Source organism: Coenobita brevimanus, chromosome 70 (assembly GCF_032717465.1).
Source record: "Coenobita brevimanus isolate Jiangsu-jjx chromosome 70, ASM3271746v2, whole genome shotgun sequence".
Lineage (NCBI taxonomy): Eukaryota > Metazoa > Arthropoda > Malacostraca > Decapoda > Coenobitidae > Coenobita > Coenobita brevimanus.
This window is the reverse complement of record NC_137023.1, coordinates 42,458,690-42,484,787: the sequence shown is the minus strand read 5'-3', so window position 1 is coordinate 42,484,787 and position 26,098 is coordinate 42,458,690. Positions and strand designations below refer to the sequence as shown.

General features: G+C 41.0%; 1 protein-coding gene across 1 annotated transcript in view; it reads left to right on the top strand.

Annotated features, from left to right (window-relative positions):
- Positions 1-990: 990 nt before the first annotated feature.
- Positions 991-26,098, top strand: part of Sym (symplekin scaffold protein) — a 96,981-nt gene continuing 71,873 nt past the window's right edge. The window contains exons 1-6 of the mRNA XM_080277540.1: positions 991-1,103; positions 11,122-11,318; positions 15,408-15,641; positions 24,057-24,212; positions 24,633-24,781; positions 25,782-25,936. Coding sequence (XP_080133666.1) covers positions 1,071-1,103; positions 11,122-11,318; positions 15,408-15,641; positions 24,057-24,212; positions 24,633-24,781; positions 25,782-25,936 — 924 coding nt within the window. The 5' untranslated portion in view covers positions 991-1,070. The remainder of the gene's footprint in view (positions 1,104-11,121; positions 11,319-15,407; positions 15,642-24,056; positions 24,213-24,632; positions 24,782-25,781; positions 25,937-26,098) is intronic.

Here is a 26,098-nt window from a genome sequence, read left to right as displayed (position 1 = left end):
TGCTCGAGGGGAACAGTAACCACCCACTTCGTCAGTGAAACTTTTCGCAACCTGAGCGAGGCGCGAACTCCCGTCTACCAGATGGCAAGCAAGAACGTTACCACTGCACCAGCGAGCGGTGTGTGACTCTATCTATGTATGTATGTTACAGGCAGATTGTGAAATGTCATCTCGTATATTAAGGTTAGTTTGGTTTAGGGTTATTTACGTTATGTTGATCTAGGATAAGGTTAGGTCAGGTTAGGGTTAAGGTTAGTTTTGGTTTGGTTAGGTCAGGTTAATTTAGGCTAAATCATACCTCTATGGGCTAAATAGAGAAGGGAATGGTACCCTCTCGCGTCACCCTGTGCATGGCACCAGTAACGTTTCACATGTAGGGTTACCGAATATTAAGCACTTAACATTATTATTAATAGAGATAGATAGATAGATAGATAAAGATAGATAGATAGATATAGATATATGTATGTATGTATTCATCATCCACTCCTACATTGCCCCATTAGGAGCGCAGGAGCCCAGGGCTAGGCAAGTTGGTCCTGACATTAAAGATACTCACTCATCCCTGAGTGAGTGGCATTACATGAGCAACCAGGTGAGTAAACCAGGTGAGTAAACCGGCTCAATCCGATTGGAGCGCCGTAATTACCCGCTAAACCACCAGGCGCCAAAATTTGGTTATATGGCTACCACCCAGCTTAGTAAACGGTTCCCTGGTGTATAGGAAACCATTTGGCTTCAGTGTCGAGTCACGCACAGGCAGAAGGAAGAGGAAAGAAAGAAGATGGATTGCAAAGTTACCGGTAGGCAGAAGGACGAGGAAAAATGAAGGAAAAAAAAAGACAGAAGTGTATGGAAGGAAAGAAGGATGGAGGAGAGGAAAGGGTAGACACCCGAGAACAGCACAACATCGAGTGAGTGGATGGTGAGCGCCCCTGCCGAAATAGCAGGAAACCGAAACCTCCTCAAATGTCGCGGACACGAGAGAATTGTTGACATTAGGGTTACAGTGAGAGGCGTGTGATATTTTTCTCCAATTATGCTGTAAAATTAATTTCAAAATCGGTATTATGGGCGAGGATGGCCAGTCTACGCGTGACAGGGTAAGAGGGTATGATTAAATGTAAGCACTTAGTAATGAGAGAAGCTTTAAGTTAGATGCTTTCTGCAGCAAGGAAAACCCTTGATGTTACGTAGGCTTTGGGATGCCAGGAAAGATGTCCTTAATGTAGTCCGAATAGTATTTGGTTTTAATTCAGAGGAAAAACAAGATCCCAGATATGGGCCACATGTAGGTCATAGCATAGATGTGGATTTCTTGACCAGACGGATACGGCCTTTCCATATTTTCTGTCGAGATGGATTTAACAGATTACTTGTTATTTTTCCTGGATTACCACAGCTACTGGGCATTTTTATAAACTTACCTCTGAAAGTATAAGTGAGGATTTTGAATGCATAAATATTCCACTTACGTCTTCCAGTAGCAGACCGTATTTAATGTTCCTAATGCACCTTTTTAAAGCTGAAAGCTAGCAGTCTAATGCAGGGTAGGTTAGGATTGATTAAATCATTAAGTTTTCCAAAGCTTTGACATGGGATAGACTGATGCGTCTAGTCAGAGTAATGGTTGGTACACATGTCCAGTCAGAGAGATCGTTGGTAAACACTGCTGTGGGTGACCTGGCCACTTCCTTAAATGCCCAAAAATAGATGTACAGTAATTCCTCATTTATTCAGACATAATAAAGCCAAAGGCATGCCCGGGTATTGGCAACATCCAGATGATGAACACTTCCTCTACCTATACCCACCTCCAACCTATATTTTTTTTTTTTTTTTTTAATGCGAGGAAGAAGGAACCAAAGGCCATGAGCCCGCAGTAACAGTTCCCTCCAAGAGAAAAACAAAATACAGTAGAGAGCCAAATTCAAGATCCGATCATTTTGAGATGCCTGGACACACTACGTTTGAAAGACTGGAGATCATAGGCAGCAGGAAATACAGACAGAGGGAGACAGTTCCAGAGCTGACCTGTTGCATAAATGAAAGACTGGGAGTAACGGTTAACTCTTGCATTAGAGAGTTGGACAGAAAAGGGATGAGAGTTTGCTGCCAGACGGGTGCTACGCGCCCGTCGTAGAGGTGGAGGAATGCAAGCAGACAGTTCAGAGGAGCAGTGACCATTAAAGTAGCGATAGAAAAGAGATAAAGATGCAACAGTGCGGCGAAGAGACAGAGGTTGAAGGGAGTCAGTAAGAGGAGGAGAGTTAATGAGACGAAAAGCCTTTGCCTCCACCCTATTGTGAAGAGCTGTATGTGGGGAGCCTCCCCACACATGAGAGTTGTACTCCACACAGGGGCGGATAAAACCCCTGTATAGAGTCAACAATTGTGCAGGGGTAAAGAAAGAGCGGAGTCGGCTTAGCACACCCAATCTCTTGGAAGCAGATTTTACAAGAGATGTAATATGATCTTTCCAAGATAAGTCCCGAGTAAATGAAACCCCAAGCATGTTCAAGGATGATGCAGGATTAATCTGAATATTATTAAACATTAGTGGGTATACCTGTGGAAGATTTTGTCGGGTTGATAGGTGTAAGAACTGAGTCTTAGATGCATTAAAGACAACCATATTATTTTTACCCCAGTCAGAGATATGAGCCAAGTCAGACATTAGGTGTGCCATAGCCTCATCCCTTGTTTGTTGAAGTAACTGTTGAGATGGGCGTTGCGGGAACCGAATGGAAAGGTGAAGGGTGGAGTCATCAGCGTATGAGTGGATAGGGTTAGATGTACAGCTTAGAAGATCATTGATGAATAAAAGGAAGAGAGTTGGTGATAGGACAGAGCCCTGAGGAACACCACAGTTGATAGATCTAGGAGAAGAACGATGGCCGTCTACAACAGCGGCTATAGAACGACCAGAAAGGAAGCTAGCGATGAAGGCACAGATAGAAGGATAGAAACCGTAGGAGGGCAGTTTGGAAATTAAAGATTTATGCCAGACTCGATCGAAAGCCTTTGAGATGTCAAGTGCAATGGCAAAGCTTTCGCCAAAGTCCCGAAAGGAGGATGACCAGGAGTCTGAAAGGTAGGTGAGAAGATCGCCAGTGGAGCGTCCCTGACGGAACCCATACTGACGATCGGAAAGAAGGTTGTGATAGGAAAGATGCCTTAAAATTTTTCTATTAAGAATTGACTCGAAAACTTTTGAAATACAGGACGTTAAAGCAAATGGACGATAGTTGGAGGGTTGGGAGTGGTCACCCTTCTTTGGGACTGGCTGAATGAGAGCAAACTTCCAGCAAGAAGGAAAGGTACAAGTTGACAGACAAAGGCGAAATAGTTTGCCTAGGCAGGGTGTAAGCACAGAAGCACAGTTCTTGAGAACAACAGGAGGGACCCCATCAGGCCCATATGCCTTGTTAGTACTGAGGCCAGTGATGGCAGAAAATACATCAGCTGAAGAAATTTTAATGTCAGCCATGAGGAAGTACGTGTGCTTAACTTGGCAGTGTTTTCTGGTCATTCAGATGTATTTAGACATCAGAAGGAATGCTAAACGCCAAGAAAACCATGCAGAAAAAACACCGAAAACCAAAAAACACCCTACCTAAACACTGCTATATGTACAGTATTCCTCCTTATTTTGGCAGTTTTCTAGTCATTCTGCCATATTTTGACATCAAAACATACATAGGATTATCCAAAATAATTCTCAACACCAAGAAAACCATGAAAAAAAAAAAAATGAAAACCAAAAACACCCGGCCTATACACCACTGTACAGTATGTACAGTACCCCTCGTTTTTTTTTCACTGTTTTCGGGTCCATCTGCCACATTTAGACATCAAAACATACATAGGAATATCCAAAGTTATGTAATGCTAAACACCAAGAAAACCATGAAAAAAAACATTGAAACCAAAAAACACCCGACCTATACACCACTGTATGTACAGTACCCGTTACCCCTCCTATTTTTGGCACTGTTTTCAGGTAAATCTACTGTACTTAGGGTAGGCATCAAAACACACACAGGAATATCCAAAGTAATGTTAAACACCAAGAAAACCTTTAAAAAAAAAAAAAAAAAACACCCGACCTATACACGACTGTATGTACAGTACCCCTCCTAATTTTGGCACTATTTTCAGGGACAGTGTGCCATATTTAGACATCAAAACACACATAGGATTATCCATATTAATGCTAAACATCATGAAAACAATGCATAAATGTCAGAAATTAACAAAAACTTGATCTATCTATCTATCTATTGCCAGACACCTTTATCCCTTGTACAGGGTGGCCACAAACAAATGGCCTCCACGTCACCCTGTCCCCTGCCATTTCACTGCCCTGCTTCCAGTTGACACCCCCATCTCTCATATACCTCTCCACTCCATCCCTCCATCTCATCTTTGGCCTTCTCCTCCCTCTCTCCCCCTCCACCTCACTCACATATACTATCCTCGTCGGTCTCTCTCTCTCCATCCTCTTCACATGGCCAAACCACCTCATTGTGTTTCTCCTAATGCTTCCCATCACATCCACATCCACACCACAATGCTCCTTCACATCCTCATTTGTCAGTCTGTCTCTCCATGTGACTCCACAGCCTCCTGTCAGATAACTCATTTCCACTGCTCTCACTCTTGACTTGTGTCCCTCCAACAAGGTCCAAGCTTCACTTTCATATGTTAGAGTTGGTATTACAGTACTGTCATGTAATAACTATTTCACTTCCATGCTCACTTCCTTGTTTCTTATCACTGCCTTCAAGGAACCAGCAACCTTTCTTCCTTGTTGTACCCTTTCAAGCACTTCACCTTCCAAACTTCCATCCTTACTCATCACACTACTCAAATACTTAAACTTACACACATTTTCCATTTCCTCATCATCCAACCTCACTGTACATTCACTGACTTCACCTCTCTCGAAGACCATAACTTTACTCTTCCCTGCATTCTCCTTTAAATTCCGTTTCTTACACACTTTCCCAAACTCATCCACCAAGCCTTGCAGCTCCACTTTGTCTTCATTCAACAACACAGTATCATCTGGAAACAACAGTACAGGGAATTTCCAAACACTGCCATCTCTCATTAAGGCCACTCCAACATCCACTGCCCTACCTTGTATCTCCTTTACAACCCCATCCATATACAGATTGAACAACCATGGAGACATGACACATTCCTGTTTCAACCCAACCTTCAAATAGAAAGACGGTTTGAAAATCTTATCGTTGAAGAGTGATTGCTCCCGGGGCTAAAAAAAAAAAAAAAAAAAAAAAAAAAATCCACAGCCAAATATGCCACCATAAGTTGTTTATAATGGTATAAATGGTATACCATCATCTTTACTGGTGTTTATACAGTTATACTATAAGATAAGCTAATAAGAACACATAATACTGATAAGCAGCAGTACAGAAATACAGCAATAATAAAGTGTTCAGGAGTAAAACTTACATTCATATAACTTCCTACCATCCTAGTTGAAAATTTTGCCAGCACTTTCCAAGAGTTAAGTATATGTCTAGATGCAGAATTTGATGAGCTTGCTTGTGGATTTTGTGGAATTTCGATACGACCAATAGTAGTCGAAAGGTAACACAAAAAAACTTTGAAATCTCACGAGTCAGTGTTATCACCACAGAGGAGTGTAGGGAATGAGGGGCGAGCCAGGAAGGTGTGCAGGAGGGATGGGAGGGGGGGAGAAGCGAGGCTGTGGGCAGAATTCTCCCCCTTCTGTAAAAAGGCGGCTGGGCGCATTTGCCCTAAATTTACTCGTGGTTTGTGAACTGTTAGAGGCCGAGTGGCCATGTGGAAACGCAACTCACCGTGACTGGGAGACTTTCGACCTTCCATAGAGAGGTGGACAGGCACCGTCGCCGAACATGTATTTGTGGCTTGTGGTCTTTGTTCGGTGGAGGTGGCAGTTGGGAAGACTTAGTCCCCCCTCCCCTTGTGGCCACGCAGAATTAGACATTTGGTGGGGAATGCTTACGGATGTTTTGACACCACTTATGGGTTACAGTCGTTTTACTCGGGCACTGGAGGTTCGTTGGGAGTGATAGGATAAGCATACGACTTTGACCATTCAGTACAGGGGCAGACGGACATTTTAGCTTTGGTTGTGGGTTTCAGACTACTTCCCGCTCACGGCTCGAGCCCAGCGGCCACAATACCGAATGTTTGAACATGTCAGTTGACCGGCTGAAGTTCTCAGGGACTTTTACGTCCAGATAATTGCAAGTAAATTCGGATAAGGACTGACCAAGGACCGGACAAAGGACATTGCAATTGGAACGTGGAATGTAAGGGGAGCGAATGATGAGGTGAAAGAGAGAGAGATTGTCCAGGTGCTTGAGGATGCTAAAGTGGATGTATGTGGAATAACTGAAACAAAATGGAGAGGAGAAAGTGTGAGGGAATGGGAGTATGGATGGGGTATATGTGCAGGAGTAGGTGAGAATGAGAGGGCAAAGGAAGGAGTTTGTATAGTTGTGAGTAAAAGATGGAAGAGGAGCATAAGACAGTATGGATCAGTTGGATCAAGGATTGTGTGGGTAAAGTTGAAAGTTGGAATACAAATGTGGGCGATTGTGTGTGTGTATGCACCAACGCAAGATCATGCTAGAAGAGTGAGAGAAGAGTTCTGGACAAATGTAGAAGTGTGCATGGAAAAGTTTGGAAGGAATGAGAGAGTGCTTTTGATTGGTGATATGAATGGTAAAGTTGGGAATGTGAAGGTGGATGGAATAGTTGGTGAGTGGGGTGTGCCTGCTGAGATAGATGAGAATGGCAGTGCGTTAGTGGACATTTGTACTGGGAGGGGGTTGGTGATAGCCAATACCCTCTTCAGGCATAAAATGATCCACAGGTATACATGGCGAGCGATGAGAAGGGTGGGTGGCGAACTGAATGAAAGGAAGGCAATGATTGATTATGTGTGTGTGGATGAAAGGATGCGAAGATGTATATTGGATGCAAGAGTTTATAGAGGTTGGGGGAGTGGACTTTCTGACCACTACTTGGTGGTGGCCAGAATTAAAGTCCAAGTAAGATGGAGGAACAGAAGAAGGGAAAGACGAGAGGAAGGAGTAGTTGCAAGGAGAGTGGAAAGGTTACAAGAGGATGAGAAAAAGGTAGAGTATAAGAGAGAAGTGGAGGAACGATTGGGCAAATATGAATTGGAGCAGATGGGGGACGTGGAAGGTGTGTGTAGAATATTTACAGAAGAAATATGTGCAGCATGTGATGTGGTGTGTGGAAGGAAGAGAAGACGGAGGGGGTGCAAGGAACAGCGTGGTGGACTGAAGAGGTGAAACAGGCTGTGGCACAAAAGAAGAAAGCATACAATGAATGGATGAGGAATAGGGGCGTGGAAGAGGTTGAGAGGCGGAAGAGAGAGTTATATGTAGAAAGAAAGAGAGAGGTGAAAAGATTAGTAAGAGAGAGTAAGAAGAGAGTGGATGAGGAATTTGGAAGGAATTTGAGTGTAAAGTGGAGGGACTCTAAGAAAATGTTCTGGAGAGAGGTGAAAAGAGTAAGACAGGGTGGAAGTGAAGTTAGCAGGGGAGTGAAAGATAAAAATGGTAGATTACTAGTGGAGAAGGGAGAAAAAGTGAGCAGATGGAGAGAACACTTTAAGGAATTGTTGAACGTTGAGGATGGAAGTAATGCGAGTATAAGTGGCTGGGGAATGGCTGGGAGAAGGAGGGAGATGAGAAGACAGGAAGAAATCAGTAGGATAGAAGTTGTGGAAGCAATGAAGAAAGTTAAATCAGGGAAAGCCCCAGGAATTGATGGAGTGTGTGGTGAAATGCTGAAGCATGGGGGAGAGATAGTAGTAGAATGGATGTAGAAGATGTGCAGATTGGCCTGGGAGGAAGGTAGAGTCCCGGAGGATTGGAAGTCAGGTATAATTATTCCCTTGTACAAAGGAAAAGGGGAAAAAGAAGTGTGTGGTAATCATAGGGGCATTTGTCTTCTTAGTATAATAGGAAAAGTGTATGGTAGGATACTTATTGACAGAGTTAGAGAAAGAACAGAGGAATTAGTTGGAGAAGAACAGGGAGGCTTTAGGAAGGGAAAAGGTTGTGTAGATCAGATATTCATTCTCAGATCTTTAGTGGAAAAGTTTCTAGAGAAGGGAAAGAAGTTGTATGCGGCTTTCATGGATTTGGAGAAAGCATATGACAGGGTGGATAGACTAGGATTGTGGAAAGTGTTAAGAATATATGGAGTAGATGGGAAGTTGTTGAATGCTGTGAAGAGTATGTACGATGGTGCGAAGGCTGCAGTGCGTGTGGATGGTGAACTAAGTGAATTTTTCTCTTTGAAAGTTGGGTTGAAACAGGGATGTGTCATGTCTCCATGGTTGTTCAATCTGTACATGGATGGGGTAATAAAAGAGGTACAAGGTAGGGTAGTGGATGTTGGAGTGGCCCTGGTGAGTGAGGATAGTGTTTGGAAACTCCCTGTGCTGTTGTTTGCAGATGATACTGTGTTGTTGAGTGAAGATGAAGGGGAGCTGCAAGGCTTGGTGGATGAGTTTGGGAGAGTGTGTAAGAAACGGAATCTAAAGGTGAATGTAGGGAAGAGTAAAGTGATGATCTTTGAGAGAGGTGAAGTCAGTGAATGTACAGCGAGGTTGGATGGTGAGGAATTGGAAAATGTGAGTACGTTTAAGTACTTGGGTAGTGTGATGAGTAAGGATGGAGGTTTGGAGGGTGAAGTGCTTGAAAGGGTACAGCAGGGAAGAAAGGTTGCTGGTTCTTTGAAAGCAGTGATAAGAAACAGGGAAGTGAGCATGGAAGTGAAAAAGTTACTACATGACAGTATTGTGATACCAACTCTAACGTACGGAAGTGAAGCTTGGACGTTGTTGGAAGGACACAAGTCAAGAGTGAGAGCAGTGGAAATGAATTATTTAAGAGGAGCCTGTGGAGTCACATGGAGAGACAGGCTGACGAATGAGGATATAAAGGAGCGTTGTGGTGTTGATGTGGATGTGATAGGAAGCGTTATGAGGAACATACTGAGGTGGTTTGGCCATGTGGAGAGGATGGAGGGTGAAAGACTGACGAAGAGAGTGTATGTGAGTGAGGTGGAGGGGGAAAGAGGGAGGGGGAGGCTGAGGATGAGATGGAGGGATGGGGTGGAGAGGTATATGAGAGAGGGGGGTGTGAGTTGGGAGCAGGGGAGTGAAATGGCGGGGGACAGGGCGACTTGGAGGCGATTTGTTTGTGGCCACCCCAAACGGGACTGAGGCGTCTGGCAATAGATAGATAGATAGAAATTCGGATAATGGTTTAATAGAGCCAAGGCCCAGCATCCGGATAATGAACACGTCCAGATAAATGAGGGACAGCTGTATATATATGTAAAGAGTGGTTTCAAAGAAATAGTACCATAGTGCATCACTGGTGCTGGTATTTCAAAGTTGTTTTATAATACTTGTTATCAGCCAGTTCTCAAAATCTGATTATTACAAGAATTTCTTGGATAAGTCCCATAGTATTAGTCTAAACCCCATCATGTTATACATTTTCCTAATCCTTACTGAAAAAGGAAACATTTTTGTATGTGGTCATTTTTTCATAAATATTTTGTTTTATGAGTAAATCAAGGTTAAACTTGATACTTAGGAAGTGAAAATGTCTATTTTGTATGTTTGAGTGAAAATTTCAGGAAAGCTAATAAAGTTCAGTAAAATTATATGAATAAAAATTTTTCTGCATTTTATTTGAAACATTCCTCTTCTGTCCTTCTTTCTTTCACTCTTTCCTTTTTCTTCTGCCTACAGGTGACTTTACACTCCCTCTTCTGTCTTTCTTTCCTTCATTCTTTCCTCTTCCTTCAGCCTGTGGGTTATTCTACACTGAGTGACAAGCCAAATGGTTTCCTGTACACCAGGAAACCCATTTACTACACTGGGTTACCAATATACTGTAACCAAATAATGGTGGTTTAGTGGGTAATTAAGGTGCTCCAATTGGATTGAGTTGGTGCAGGTTTATATTCAAGGGGTGGTTGGGGTTTATTGCTCGTGTAATTCCATTCAGGGATGAGTGAGGATGGTCACTCTCATCTTAAATGTCAAGACCAGCTTGCCTAGCCCCGGGTTCCTACACTGCCCATGGGGCGACATAGAATTGGATGATAGATGGATGGAAAAAAAAAAAAAAATCCACCCATCTTGAACAAATGCATGAGAAGTTACATTTAACAGAATGTAGCAAGTACAGTACTCGATAGCCCAGCAGCCATTTTGATGATGTCATCACACCCACCCACCACTGGAATTTTGTAAGACTCACTTTTCTAAGACTCTTATTTCATGTAGAAACAAAAATTATTCACAAACCTTGTGCATTCTTTGGGTAAATAAATCCTAGTCTGGCTCTCGGACTCTATTACTGATAGGGGTAATATGAAGTGTCACATAAACCACACCTAACAGGATCATACTTAATCATGAAGCAGCATCCCTTGGCCTGAATTCAGACATCCTTTGATCTCAAGCATGGCATTCTTTGATCTTGATGTGTGCACTAAGTTTGAGTTAGCAACTGTTTATAGAGATAAAGGATGAAGATGAATGTTCGAGTTGGTTTGGATCTTGTTTTTGTTTTTGAAGGCTCCAACATGCTTGCATGCATTGGCCTTGGTCACCTAATGGCGGCTGTCCATGCTGCTCAATCTCTGGCAGCTAAGAAGTTGGCTTGAATATTCAGTTTTTCAGTGTTCTTAAGGTTCAGATATAACAAAGCTGGTGGAGGTATCCTGCATTCTGCTTGTATTCATTCCAGTACTGTCCAAGATTTTGAGCATAATGAAGAATGTGTCAAGATTTTGGGTGCCAATGAGGAATATATCAGGCTTCAGCTTTAGAGGTGTACATGTACAATATTGTATTGATTTTTTTTTTTCTAAGATGTTTTCTGTACTCAGATGTTGTAGACCTAACAGGTAGTATTGCATACTTAAGTACCTTGTATAATTTTTATGTAAATAAGCTTTGATTCCACAGTTGAACTTCTTTACTGTATTGTTTGTTAGTGAAACAATTTTACTGAGACAAAAAATGTTTTACTTCAGGTGGTGGAGCTCCTCAATACCTCGGCATTCTTACAGTCAGAAAAAGAGAAAATTTCTAATCTTGCCAAAGTCCAGGAGCTGATTATCCATCATGACCCTCAACTCCTTGACTCCTTCTTTGAGGAGGTGGCGGCCTTCCAGACTGACCGGAACTCGGATGTTCGCAAATTTGTTGTTGGTTTCATCGAAGAAGCTTGGTAAGAACCTGGGACTTTGAATGGCATTAAAAATTGAACTGGTATTACTGTACTGCTTTTATGCTGTTATTTATGTACTGTACCTTGTAGCTAGGTTGATATTGAATTATGATGTAGATAGAAACAACCCTTGTCTGACTGGCATTGTTACGTTACAGGGAGGTCCTGAAGATACGAGCAATTAGGTTCCATTTGGCATAGTCATATAATGAATATTGTATAATGAAACACGTACGGTAACTAATGGGAAAATATTGGTTGGGTTCAAGGACCCCATCAAAGGTAAGTTTTCAAGCTAAAATATACGATACCAAACGCAGCAAACATATCTACAGTATATTACTGAATTGTGGAGAAAGCAATGTGGAAGAGCAAATAGTATGCAAATAACATGACTGCACATTAATTAAACATATAAAACATGCATAACACTCATCTATAGATGGTAATGTTATGTTGGAGGTGGGAAGCTGGCAGTCGCCAGCTGAGCAGTCCTGCTATTTCTCTTCGAGGTTTGAAAGAAAACGGTGGTGACTGTGTTTGCTGAGATGACTGAGTTAGAATCCTCCCACCTCGCCCCAGACTGAATGTCGTATCATTGGATTTTCGAGATCGTATATTGAAAATACTGTAGTCCCTAATTTACTTAGGTCGTATCATCAGTTTCTTGTATATCGAGTGGTCGTATAACAGGACCTATCTGTATTTGGTAATTTAATAGTGTTTCAGAATGGAGTATCAGTACAGGCACACCCCTGTTTAACGATGTAATAGGTTAAGTAAAAACCCATTGCTAGGTGGGGTATCGTAAATCGGGGCTGATTTAATATGTAAAGTACAGTATACGGATGTGTTTTTTGAGCCTTGAGTTTTCCCACCAACCAAGTCCTAAACCCACCCAAATGAGTAAAAATAAAAAGTTTAAAGCCAGTCTAAATGGCCTAACAGCTGTAAAAGAAGTTAACTTAGCCTTGGACCAGTGCCTGACTCGCTTGTACCCAGTCAGGGTCACTGGAGAGCGTGATCTCCGGCTTGTATTCAAACTCGGTAGAGAAGAAGCAGCAGCATTGGATACAGTACAATCCCACCATCAGATGGTCTCAAGACAATTAAATAAACACCTGTTGTGCACAGTAATAAGGTATGAATGACGCAGAATCATCCAAGGTGCGAATTGTTGTGACCGGGAGTTGTTGATATTTTGAGGGGGAATTCTCTTGATGGGGAATGCTATCGTTGATGCGATCAGGATGGCCTTTTCAACGGCCCCTTTTTATGTTGTTTTATTTACCGTTCTGGTGCTGAGCTCCTTCATTTTCTTCTCACATAATATCCATCATTTATTTAGAAATTCCTTTGTATTTTCAATGTGTTTTCCCTTGAACAGCCCAAATGTAAACACATAATTTATTAATGTCACAGTTTTCATCAGTGCATGAAGTATTTACTCTCTAAAGCTTTCATACTTATTAATATTTATTTAAGATTATAATAATGTATTCCATGATAGGTTAGATGACAGTTCAGTGGTCAAACACGAAATACAGTATTCTTTGTTGAGTCGCCTACTTGTCCACCGTGTTTTGTACCACGTCTGATGGGCGAGAATCCGTACCCCAAATGACAGTATTCACTCCATGTGTGACTAAAACACATTAATCTAAGTCTGAAAACAGTTCAAAGTAAACCTAAATACATAATTTAGGTAAAATATAATCAAAATTGATTCTAAAAACTCAAAACCATCTCAAAACGGGGGGTAGGACTACAATAGGTGGGGTAGGGTGGTATTTCTACCTCCATCACTATTCCGGGGTATCGCATCAAGGGGTATCGCAAATCAGGGTTTGCCTGTACCTGAAAAACCATATGCAACCTAGTGGCTGACTCCAAGGGCTTCAAGCACCAACATATTTAGTCAGTTAGTGTGTTTTTATATGGTATCAGAGGGAACAAGAAGAATGAACATTTACCAGTTAATGTCAGAGAGAAATGTCCCATGTGATAGAAAGAAATTAGGAGCCTGTGTACTCAACAGAGATAGGATGTACAGTAAAACCTCGATATAACGGTTTTCAGTAGGCTGGAATTCTCTTTTATCGGAATCGAGAAGATACTGGAGTAAATTCTCACGTCAAAAAAAGTCCGATAAAGCCAGAAACAGTCCAAACTGCCAGACCACTTCAGCTGTGTTCATCACATTAAGGTAAATAAAAGACATGTTTATCAATGTACAGTGCAGTATTATAGTATTATATATTTTATACCATATGATTATTGTAGTGAATGTATAATACAGTACACTACCGCAACGGTAGTGGAAACCGTTTAAAAACCATTGGTGCGATCCGTACCAATGTCTGATATATCGAAAAATGTCTGGTTTAGCAGGGGGAAGTCCGGATGTCTCTTTCATCGGAATTTCGCTTTTTTTCGGAATGGCTTGGGCCCCAATTAATCCATTTTAGTAAGGTTTTACTATACTTTATTAAGGTTATTCATTGGTCATTTTTAACCCATGTAAAGCTATCAACTGATGAGTATTTCATAATTTTCTTCCTGTGGTCAATGTAAGAACAGTACTAGGATCCTTTAGATGTTTACTATGTTTGTTTTTACACTTATGAAACATGTATGGACCAGGAAGACTCATACTGACTTGTCACAGTGCTTCATAACAAAATTACATTCAGCACCTCTGTTGGCTGCCATTGCAGTGCTGATAACAGCATTACAGGTATGCATTTTAGTGAAATGTACAGTATTAAGACCATTGTAGAAGATATTGCTGTCTTGAAAAATGGAGCTGAAGATATGCAGTATTATACTGGGGTATGGATAGAGTGAAAAACTGATTTGATTGGACATGTAGATTGATTACAGGAAAACAGAATGCATTGGTTATGCAGACAATGATAATTTGTGTAAAAAAAGGGGAGGGCTTTTTGAGACAAACATTTGTTAATGAACAGTATTTGGTATTGGCAAGATTTATCAAGTCACTGACAAATATCTGCAAAACAGAATTCTTCAGGTTAGGACAAAGGAAAAGATGAACAAGAGGGTTGTGATGAGTGTGGTTGGATAGAGATGAGGTGAAGTCTGCAGAAGTGAGTGGAAATCAAGATGGTGTTGGTGGAGAGTGTTATAGGGTATTAGGTGTGTGTGAGTGTGAGTACAGTACGGTATATGAGAGAGAAAAAAAAATTATGTATTACAAGTAACATATTTGGATATGGAGATGCTGTGCTGAATATACCAATATTATTTTGTTATTATGCTGTATAGTGGCATTGGTATTACAGTACTTGGCAGTTGGCATTATCTTTTGAAGTTGTCAAAATTACTTTATTATAGTACTGTATTAACCTTAGGTAATACTGGGATAGGCAATTTCTTTGCAGAATATGGATGGTTACCAGCATCCTTGGAAGAGCCAGAAACTCATCAGCAGACCTTGTGCAATACCTTCAGACAGAGGACTTGACCAGATTTACATAATATCAAAGGATGAGACTGCTGTATATACTGTACATTTTGGCACCTGGTGGTTTAGTGGGTAATTATTGCGCTCCAATCGGATTGAGCTGGTGAAGGTTTATATCCAAGGGGTGGTTGGGGTTCATTGCTCATGTAATGCCACTCAGGGATGAGTGAGGCGCGTCACACTCATCTTAAATGTCAGGACCAACTGCCTAGCCCCGGGCTCCTACGCTCCTCATGGGGCAATGTAGGATTGGATGATGGATGGATGAATGGATCTACACAACTAAAATATATTCCATACAGTGGGCTGGACTTAGCCTTGGATGGTAGCTGACCTAGTTAAAGGAAAGCTCAAATTTAAAAAATGAGGCTGTAGGTGAGGGTTGACGATTTTAAAAGCAGATGGCTTTGATGCAACTTAGCCATGTTACTTGGTGGTGGCACACATGCAGTGATGGATGTACAAGTCACCCAGTTATTACCTACTGATATCAGTGGGTGGAAAAAGGCTTTTACATGCTAACATGGCCAGGGACTTGAAAAGTATAGTGTAAATGTTGATTACTGTTAGTAGCTATTTAATTGTTCACTTCTACTTAACAGCAAGAAGGATACAGCCATGTTGCCACGACTGGTGCCCAATATACAGCTGCTGTTAAATGATGAAGCCGTGGCTGTGGTGAAGCGTGTGGTGCAGGCAGCAGCCCAGCTCCATCGTGCCACCCTGTCATGGCTTGCTTCTGCCCGCATCACCACTGGAGAGATGGAGCAGGTCTGGCTCATCATCACTAACATCAAGAATACTATCATTACCCTTATTGACCATGACAATGATGGGTGAGTTGCCTGATTGGAAATCATGCTTACTATTTGATATCCACAAGTTTCATTTGGTCCTGTTACATTATATTTTTACTCAGGTAAAAAAAAAAAAAAAAAAAAAAAAAAAAAAAAAAAGTCTTACTTTACCGTTTATTTTCAGTTGATCTTTACAGACTTTATAACATTCTTACTATACAGTATTTATATCAGTTGGTTTTCACAGGCTTTGTAAAATTTTTGCCAAATTTATTATGTCTGTCAACAGTACGTCTATTTTTCTTCATGACATGTACGAGGTAGCCTGCTTATGATGAAGGTATGCATGTGCTTCAGTGAGTAACCCCATCAGCCAAGGGATATAACTTTAAGGTACTGTATACATTGCAAAAAGGGCTACTGAATGCATTATCTGAGTCACTCACATATATATATATATATATATATATATATAAATATATATATATATATATATATATATATATATATATATATATAAAAAGTATATATATATATATATATATATATATATATATATATGTATATCATCATCATCAGCTGTTTGAGTATGCACTGCAGGACCAGCCTATCCAGACCGAAGTCGGGACGATACAGCCAATGTATCTCTACCAAGTGGCTTAGGATGTCTGGTAGAGATTGTACTTGTAGGGTGAGAAGTGCTCGTAAGTGTAATTGTAGTGTTGGAGTGGCTTTGGATGTGTGTGTAGTCTGTGAACCAAGTGTAATCGGCCCGTGCAAGCCAACTGGGTGCAATCATAATTTATAGTAAGCGACACTGGTTCTACCACATCACCCATTGTGTCCACCAATGCAGTACGTGGCTGGGTGAACACTCCCAAAGTTTATTACCCTGGCGGGGCGCGAACCCTGGTTCACCCATGTATGAAACACACACTCTACCACTGTACCATGGAGGCTCCAATATATATATATATATATATATATATATATATATATATATATATATATTATATATACACACACACACACATATATATATGTATACCTGTATATATAAATACAGTAAAAGTCCTGTAATCTGAATGGCAGGAGACTAAGGGTCTTTCAGACTACTTTTTTTTTTTTTTTTTTTTTTTTTTTTTTTTTTAAATAAACTACTGGAGGGGACCTCTGAATACATTAGAAATACGTTCACTCACAATCACCAATTTCTGCTCAGGGGTGCCCCCTTCCTATCCCTGTATACCCATGGAGAAGGGGAAGGGGGGACAAAACGAGCTCCACCCACCACTACCCCAGCTCCCAAACCCCCCCATACCCCAACCCCCCCAATCTGTCATTCTTAACTGGCAGTTGCCGTACATCTCAAGCTGACTTCATGCTTAACATTCTTGGTCCCAGTACTAATTCAAACATAGACCACTAGGATATGTAAAAAGCGTATAATATAACTATCAACATACTGCAGCAAGAAATTAATGCATTATAACGTTGACAGTAAAACAGAAACATTAACAACAGCCACCTCAGGCATCATGCGTTGGGTACACTGTTTTGCAAGCCCACACACATACACACACACACACACACACACACACACACACACACCTGAAAAGCACATTAATAAGACATAAGCTTCTGACTAACATAAGAGTAGCATTTCATTATATGGATGAGGAGATGATGAAAAAATTGATAGTGGCCATGATCTGCCCCAGGTTAGAATATGCAGCGTTAGTGTGGTCCCCACACAAAAAGAAAGATATAAACAAGATTGAGAGAATACAAAGAACAGCAACCAAAATGGTCCCCAGTCTGGCAGATCTGTCATACAGAGAGAGGCTGGAAAAGCTGGATTTGCCTTCCTTAGAGGAAAGGAGAAAGAGGGGAGACATGATTGCAGTGTTCTGGACCATGGTGGGAATAGATAAAATTGACCGAGAAGATCTGTTTTTTTGGGATAAGAGAGCAACAAGAAGACACGGAATGAAACTGAAAAAGTCAAGCTGCTTGAAGGATATCAAGAAATATAGCTTTCCTTACAGAAGTATAGATTTATGGAATAGCCTGGACAAAGAGATCATCCAGTCTAAAAACTTAAATGAGTTTAAAGCTAAATTTGACTTACTGAGAAACAGCGATGGGAACCCACGAGCATAACATATTTCATGTGTATCTCAATTAGGTATATTGGGTAAATACATAAGTATTTGGAACGAATTAGACAAAAAGGTGGTGCAGGAGAAAAACATTTATGTGTGTAAAAGTAAACTAGATAAATGTGGATATGGAGACAGGACAACACGAGCATTGCTCAATTCCTGTATACTACAAATAGACACACACACACACACACACACACACACACACACACACACACCACTTGCCGGCTCAGTGGTAATGCTTTTGCCTAGCATCTGTTTAGATGGGAGTTCACGCCTTGCTTGCTATGTGAAATCTTTCACTGAGGAAGCAGGTGGTCACTGTCCTTCTTCAGCAAGAGGATGGGGCTGTGCATGTGTGAAAGTCAAGGCTTTGCCCGTAGATCGAACTATGTGAGCTCTCAGCTCTCTTCCGTGAGGGTAAAAAGCTGACGATCACAACCATCACGTGATCCTGATTGACCCAGTGAATCACACACACACACACACACACACACACACACAACGAAACATGCAGACACAGACAGGCATGCACACAAATGCATGTTTAATAATATTCAGCTTAATCCTGCATCATCCTTGAACATGCTTGGGGTTTCATTTACTCGGGACTTGTCTAGGAAAGATCATATTGCATCTCTTGTAAAATCTGCTTCCAAGAGATTGGGTGTGCTAAGCCGACTCCGCTCTTTCTTTACCCCTGCACAATTGTTGACTCTATACAGGGGTTTTATCCGCCCCTGTGTGGAGTACAACTCTCATGTGTGGGGAGGCTCCCCACATACAGCTCTTCTCAATAGGGTGGAGGCAAAGGCTTTTCGTCTCATTAACTCTCCTCCTCTTACTGACTCCCTTCAACCTCTGTCTCTTCGCCGCACTGTTGCATCTTTATCTCTTTTCTATCGCTACTTTAATGGTCACTGCTCCTCTGAACTGTCTGCTTGCATTCCTCCACCTCTACGACGGGCGCGTAGCACCCGTCTGGCAGCAAACTCTCATCCCTTTTCTGTCCAACTCTCTAATGCAAGAGTTAACTGTTACTCCCAGTCTTTCATTTATGCAACAGGTCAGCTCTGGAACTGTCTCCCTCTGTCTGTATTTCCTGCTGCCTATGATCTCCAGTCTTTCAAACGTAGTGTGTCCAGGCATCTCAAAATGATCGTATCTTGAATTTGGCTCTCTATTGTATTTTGTTTTTCTCTTGGAGGGAACTGTTACTGCGGTCTCATGGCCTTTGGTTCCTTCTTCCTCGCATTAAAAAAAAAAAAAAAAAAAAAAAGCACCCAACGCGGGAGGCCTGGGATGGCCTAATGCATTAATTGCTTGCTGCAGCATCATCATAGTTATATTATATACATTTTACATATCCTAGTGTTTTATGTTTGTGTATTAGTAATATGACAATGAGTGTAAAGTATGAATTTAGCTTAAGCTATGCTGTAATTGCCAGTTAAGAAAGACGAGTGGGGGGTTGGGTTGGGTAAGGGTATGGGTTCAGAGCTGGGGTAGAGCCAGGTGGAGCTCGTTTCATCCTCCTTTCCTGTCTTCCCTGGGTATACAGTATAAGGGTAGGAAGGGGGCACCCCTGAGCAGGTATTAGTGATCGTGAGTGTACACGATCATTAAACACTTAAAATGATATGGGTTATTGTTTTACTCACAGGAAGTGCATAGAAGTGTAGATGAATAGTTGCAGGCAGGTACATCCAAGTCCAAGGGCAAGTCCAAGCCAGATAAATCCTTAGGTAAAGCCCAGAAAAAGTTGAAAAATTTTGCCTTGAATTGGGATTTTTGGATTATTGGTGGTCGGATTGGAGGACTTTTACACTATGTGGAAAATGCAGATGACAAAGTATACAGAGAAGGATTGTGGAAGGTTTTGCTCACATATGGTGTAGGTGGTAAAGCTGCTACTTGCTGTCAAGAGTTTTTCTGATGGCAGTGTAAGGGTAAATGGGCATCTACAGTAAAACGCCATAACTTCGGACGGCGTCCAAACTTCGGACATTTCGTAAAAAAATGTAATAATTCAAGTTTATTGGAAGAGAGTGCGATATTTGCAAAAAATAATGATGTGGGTAGGTAAGGTAATCCTCTAAGACTATTATGTATTAATCCTATTAAACTTGCTTGAATATGTGTGGGTGAAAAAAATTCGTGAATCCATTGGAAAAAATAACTGAATTTTCTTACCCTGCAAAACTTTGTTCACACAGAACAAACAGTTTCAATTGTAAAAAAGTGAACAGTACGATTATATGTAGAAAAGTGCTGTAAGTACTGGGAAGTAAACTGTTTCAAAATATATGCATGGATAATCTTGCTATGCCTGCTGTAATGAATACTTCTTTATTTTGCTGAAAAAATTCCTAACTTCGGACAGACAAATTATTTGAGCCAAATAAAATCCAAACTTCGGACAGACAATAATATTAATGGTAAAGTGATGCTAATTATATAAACAGAAAAACATGGCTAAAACAGCGAAATCTCCTATAAAGAAGAAAAGAGCCTACACAAGTAAAGTGTCCAAAAGTGCCCTGGAAAAGGCTAAAGATGACATAAATAACAAGAACATGAGTGTGCGCAAAGCAGCTGAAAAATATAAATTAAAAAAGAGCACATTACATGATTACCTGATACAAAAACATTGCAAACAAGTGGGACGTAATACTTCATTAAGCCATGATGAAGAGTTACTGGTGTGTCAGAGAATCATCACATTGGCAGAATGGGGATTCCCACTCGACAATTTGGACTTGAGGATGTTAGTGAAAGCATATTTAGACAAACGAGGGGTTGTTGTGTCACGATTCAGTAACAACGTACCTGGTGTTAAATGGGCCCATTCCTTCTTCAAGCGCCACAAACAAACCCTTAGTAGACGATTGTCCCAGAATATAAAGACTGACAGAGCCAGAGTGACAAGAGCCATGCTAGCCAAGTTCTACAGTAACCTGAAAAAATCTCTAGAAGGTGTGCCTCCAGAGAACATAATAAATTTTGATGAGACCAATCTTACTGATGATCCAGGTAAAAAGAAAGTCATAGTGAGGCGGGGCACTAAATATCCAGAGAGAATCATGAACTCAACAAAATCCTCAATATCTATTATGTTCTCTGGAACTGCATTTGGTGTGTTACTCCCTCAATATGTGGTGTATAAAGCTATCCATCTTTACGATACATGGACTGAAGGGGGTCCTCCTGGAACACTATACAATAGGTCCCCCAGTGGATGGTTCGACTCGTGTTCATTCGATGACTGGTTCCACAAAGTTATCCTCCCCTATGCTAAACGCAAGACAGGTAGATTTGTCATTATAGGAGACAACTTGGCAAGCCATGTATCACCCAGTGTTATTGAGTCATGTGAGAAACATAATATCTCCTTTCTTCTCTTACCACCTAACTCCACGCACTTGACACAACCTCTCGATGTTGCTGTGTTCCGGCCTCTAAAAGTGCACTGGCGTAAGATCCTTGAGAACTTCAAGAAAACTACTGTTGGTAGGCTGAGTGCTTCATTACCTAAAGACTGCTTCCCACCGAACTGGTGGATAAAGTTAAAGGGACCATTGCTGACAACCTACGTAGTGGGTTTAGGAAGTGCGGCATTTATCCTCTTGATCCACAGAAATCCATCTCAAGACTTCCAGAAGATTCAGTCCAAGATACAGCTGATACTGGTACACCAGGACCATCTACCAGTACTGCCTTAGACAGCTCAGTGTTGGAATTGTTGAAGGACATGAGGCATGGAACCAGTCAGTCAAGCTCAAGTCCAGCTATAGCGAAACCAAGGCGAAAGAAAAGGTTGAATGTGTCACCGGGCATGAGTATTACTACAAGGGCACTACAAAATGAAACAGAGAGCCAGCATGAAGCGTGTGAAGTTGAGGATCCACAACCCCAGCCACTGCAGCCACAAGAGGATACAGCAGAGATAGCAGCACAGCCTTCCACTTCCACATCTGCACCCAACCATGAAGCACAAGCATCTCCCCTGACAGTCACCTCTACCCAGATTATTGGGGATAAAGTTGTTCCCTCAGATTGGGTAGTTGTGAGGGTTCCCTTTGATACCAAAGACAGATATAGGCATTATATTGCCATCATTGTGAAGGTAAAACCAGAAATACATGTCAGGTTTCTCAAACACGTTCAGGGTACACCTCACACATTTGTATACCCAATGGTTGATGACAGCAGTGACAGTGTGTGTGTGTGTGTGTGTGTGTGTGTGTCTTTAGAACCTGTAAGAAATGTTCAACATCATATTATGTTATTTTGGTATGCATTTGTTGAGTCAATGAGGTACATACTTGATAATTAAGTGAAGTTTTGTTTAGGAAAATGAGGACAGTTCCTCTTACAGTTTTGGGTATATGCAGTGCATTTTTATTTTATTTTTTCATCTCAAAAAGTTCGTGAATAGTTCTTAGTTCTATTTACGGCCAGAATACCTCACTACAATGTGATATGATGCAATTTAATGTGATATGAAATTACGAGCTCCAAAAAGAAGATATTTTGGGATACTTCTCTATATATATGTATAACTCTGGTCACGAGTGCCCAATATTTTTTACATTTTTTAAAAACTTCTCAAGTGTCCGAAGTTTGGCCAGTGTGTCCAGAGATAGATCCCATTAACCATTCTCATGTTTAAAGGGAAAATACATGGATGTCCGAAGTTTGGAAGAGCTGTCCGAAGGTAGAAAATTTGTTCCTAACTTCGGACACTTGAAAATGAAAAAAAAAAGCACAAGTTTAGCTTGGCTAATTTTTTTAAATATATGGAGTTAGTAGGTACTCTCCCTGGCTACCACATGACACCAACAGGAATAAAATTGCACCATTCTACAAGGAGTTATTCATTAAAACACATAAAAAATGTCCGAAGTTATGGCGTTTTACGGTATTGTAAGTGATTGGTTCATGAGCAGTGTGGGCGTGCAGTAAGGTTGTGTGATGTCCCCATGGTTGTTCTGTCTATCTATTGCCAGACGCCATAATCCCGTAAGGGGTGGCCATTTGACTTTGAGTTATTTGTTTTACAGGGAGGGGCACTAACCCTCCACCAACCCACTTGTTGACATGTAGGGAGCATGTATGGTTTGGTTATATGGTTACCACCCAGCATTGTAAATGGTTTCCTGGTTTACAGGAAACCGTTTGGCTTGTCATTCAATGTAAAGCCACCTGTAAAGGAAAGAAAAGCAATAAGAAGAGACAGGAAAGATGGAAAAAATAGGAAGAGAGGAGGACAAACACAGAAAAAGAATGATAAAGGCTAAGGAAGAAGTAGGCAGCACTACATCATATATATATATATATATATATATATATATATATATATATATATATATGGATGGGGTGATGTGAATTTTAAAAACACGGGCAATGGAGAGAAGGATGGCGTTGTAAATACAGGACAAGAGCTTGGTAGACTAGTGCAGAGTTTAGTAGGTGTCTGTGAGCATTGTGCCTTGAGAGTAATGTAGAAAAGAGTAAAATGATGCTAATAGAGAGAAAAGGTGACTCCCAGTGTGATGTTATGTTGAATGGAGAGAGACTGGAATTGGTGAAAGAGTTCATATACTGTACCTGGGTGCAATGATAGAAAAGAGAGGAAAATGTGCAAAAGAAGTGGAAAGTAGAGTGACACAGGGTAGGTAAGTAGTGGCTGGATGAATTTTGTGTGGAGAAGCACATAACCAGGGATTTGGCACCTCTTTTGATAATGTGACAGCATTCAGATTGACTATCAGATAGGTATATGTGAAGGTACAGGATGTGATTTTTTTTCTCTCTCTCTCTCTCTCTCTCTCTCTCTCTCTCTCTATCTATCTATCTATCTATCTATCTGATGGAGCCAGGATTCCGTGGGCTTGCATGATGAGTGAAGGGAAGTGTGTCCCAGTGAATTGAACAAACTTAGGCTGTCTGGATGTTGCTACTCCACCCTGCCCTAGAGTGGGAAAGGAAGTCTGTTTGATGATGATGTGGTGCCCTTATTAACAGGGTGGAGTGATGCAAATGTGGCATCCATCCAGGAACCAAACCACCAAACTTTTCTCTGTGTCTTGCATGGCAAGGTGCTGTCAACCAAAAGGGAACATCAGTTCACTGCATTGGATGGTCCTGCAGGGGTGGGTGCTTGCTTGTGGTTGGTGGATTTGCTTGGCCAGACAGAGTGGGGTTGATCAACAGCTTAATGGAAAAATAGAAATTGCTTGAAAGCTATACTGGCATTATTTTCTTCTCTTTTCAATATGGTTGGCAGTGTGCGGACTCAAGCCATCAAATTCCTAGAGGCACTGGTGTTGTTGCAGACATACACAGAACCTGACTCTGTCACCAGGGAGGGGGAATTCAACCTTGATCAAGTTCCTCTCACACTTAAGGTTGCTCGCCCACGCAAACTTGAGGAAGAGGCCAAGTAAGCTTGCTGGAGAGAGTGGTTACTTTAGTTTCCATTCATTGTTTTGTACATGATTGTAATGAATTATTTCCAAAAATATATAAATTTTTGAGACTGTGGTAGTGTACCCATAGAATGTCTTCCAGTTTTTCTGATACAGTGTGTTTTTACTGATTTCTTCTTGTTTTTCCTCATATGCAGTAACTTGCATGCATGATATCTGATGTTATCCTCTTTTTCATTTTTTTAATGGGGATATGTCTGAGTCATTATAAAGTTTGATATATGATAATTCTTATGGTAGCATTGACTTTACTTCTATAAGAATTTGGTAACATGTTTTGCTTTGCATTTTTCATAATTTTATATGTCAGGAATCTGTTAATGTTTTCCCTCTCACAGATCAACATTCATGTTTTACCCTATTCTTTTCAACAGAGTGGTGCTGAACAAACTAATTGGGTTCCAAGGATCAATTCATATCAGTTCAGTGAACCTGATGACATGCATGTCCTCCCTTACCATCATTGCCCGTGCTCGTCCTCAGTTTCTTGGCAAGATTGTCTGTGCACTTGAGATTCTTCATGGTGTGTACCAAATTGCTTACTGTGTTTTCTTATGTAAAGATGTAAATTTGTGGCCTAGCAGATGTTTGTGAATTCTATCAACCATTGATTCCCCCCCCCCCCCATATTTCTCTCTCAAACTATCCGATTGATCATATCGGAATAGGAACATTGCTTGTTTATTTTCTGTGAATTGTAAAATGGAGTTGAAGTGGAGGACTGGAAACTCATCATTTTTTATTTATTCATACACGGAATGAAGCAACCTACCATCCAACACAGGGATTCCAAGCAACCTTGTAGGCTACCTTGTGTGGCTTTGGAGGGGGTTAGATCCTTTCTGAGGCTGTCTGTTACCACATTTTTTTAATGTATGGAGAGTTGAAGAATGACTGAATGGATATAGAACAAGGGGTTGGGAGGGTGAACAGCAGATTACAGATCATATGGAAGAGTACAATTAGGACGTGGTGTATGAGACTATCAACAATCAGATCATCAGACCGCTTGGTCACTACCTCTCTTACTTCTTATTTGTACTTTTGTACTTGCATATTACAGCTCCCGGGTATACTCATATATGAATGTACAGTACTTAATCCAGCACCTCACATCCATTTCTAGTAATTATTATGAGATGTACCTCCAGTGACATGAAGTAGTGACTTTATACTCCTTTTCAAACTACATAGCATTCCTTTTATTAGTCATTTTCTTCCATCCACATCCATGATGTCAGTGATTTCCACTTCACCTTTTTCTCTTACTCCTAGAACATTTTTTTTCATTCATTCTTTCTCATAGGAAAAAACATTATGTTCAGTATCATAAGTGGCAGAAGACAGAGTGACAAGGAGGCAGTTTTATTGTGATCACTTCTTTCAAGATTATGGCATTGGCAATAGTGATGGATGGATAATCACAAAATGCCCTTTGTATAAGTGGATGGATAGATGAATGGTTAGTTTGCCCTCATGCAGAGAGTTCTTGCAGTACACCTCCTTCCTCAATTCCCTTACAGCTAACCTACCACCAACTTTGACCAAGTCTCAGGTGAACAGTGTAAGGAAGCACTTGAAGATCCAGTTGCTGAATCTGCTGAAACACCCAGCTTCATATGATTACCATGAGAATATCACCACTGTTCTCAATGATCTGGGCATCACAGCATCTGAGGTTAGAAACAGATCATGATAATAACTTAAGTGAATATTACACATTTTGATATACAGTACACCCATACCCCAATATCCAGCAGTGTTGTGTACCAGTGTGAGTGTTCAGTCAGCGAGTATGTTGGATATCGAAGCGTTTTCCCTATAAGATAAGGAAGAAAAG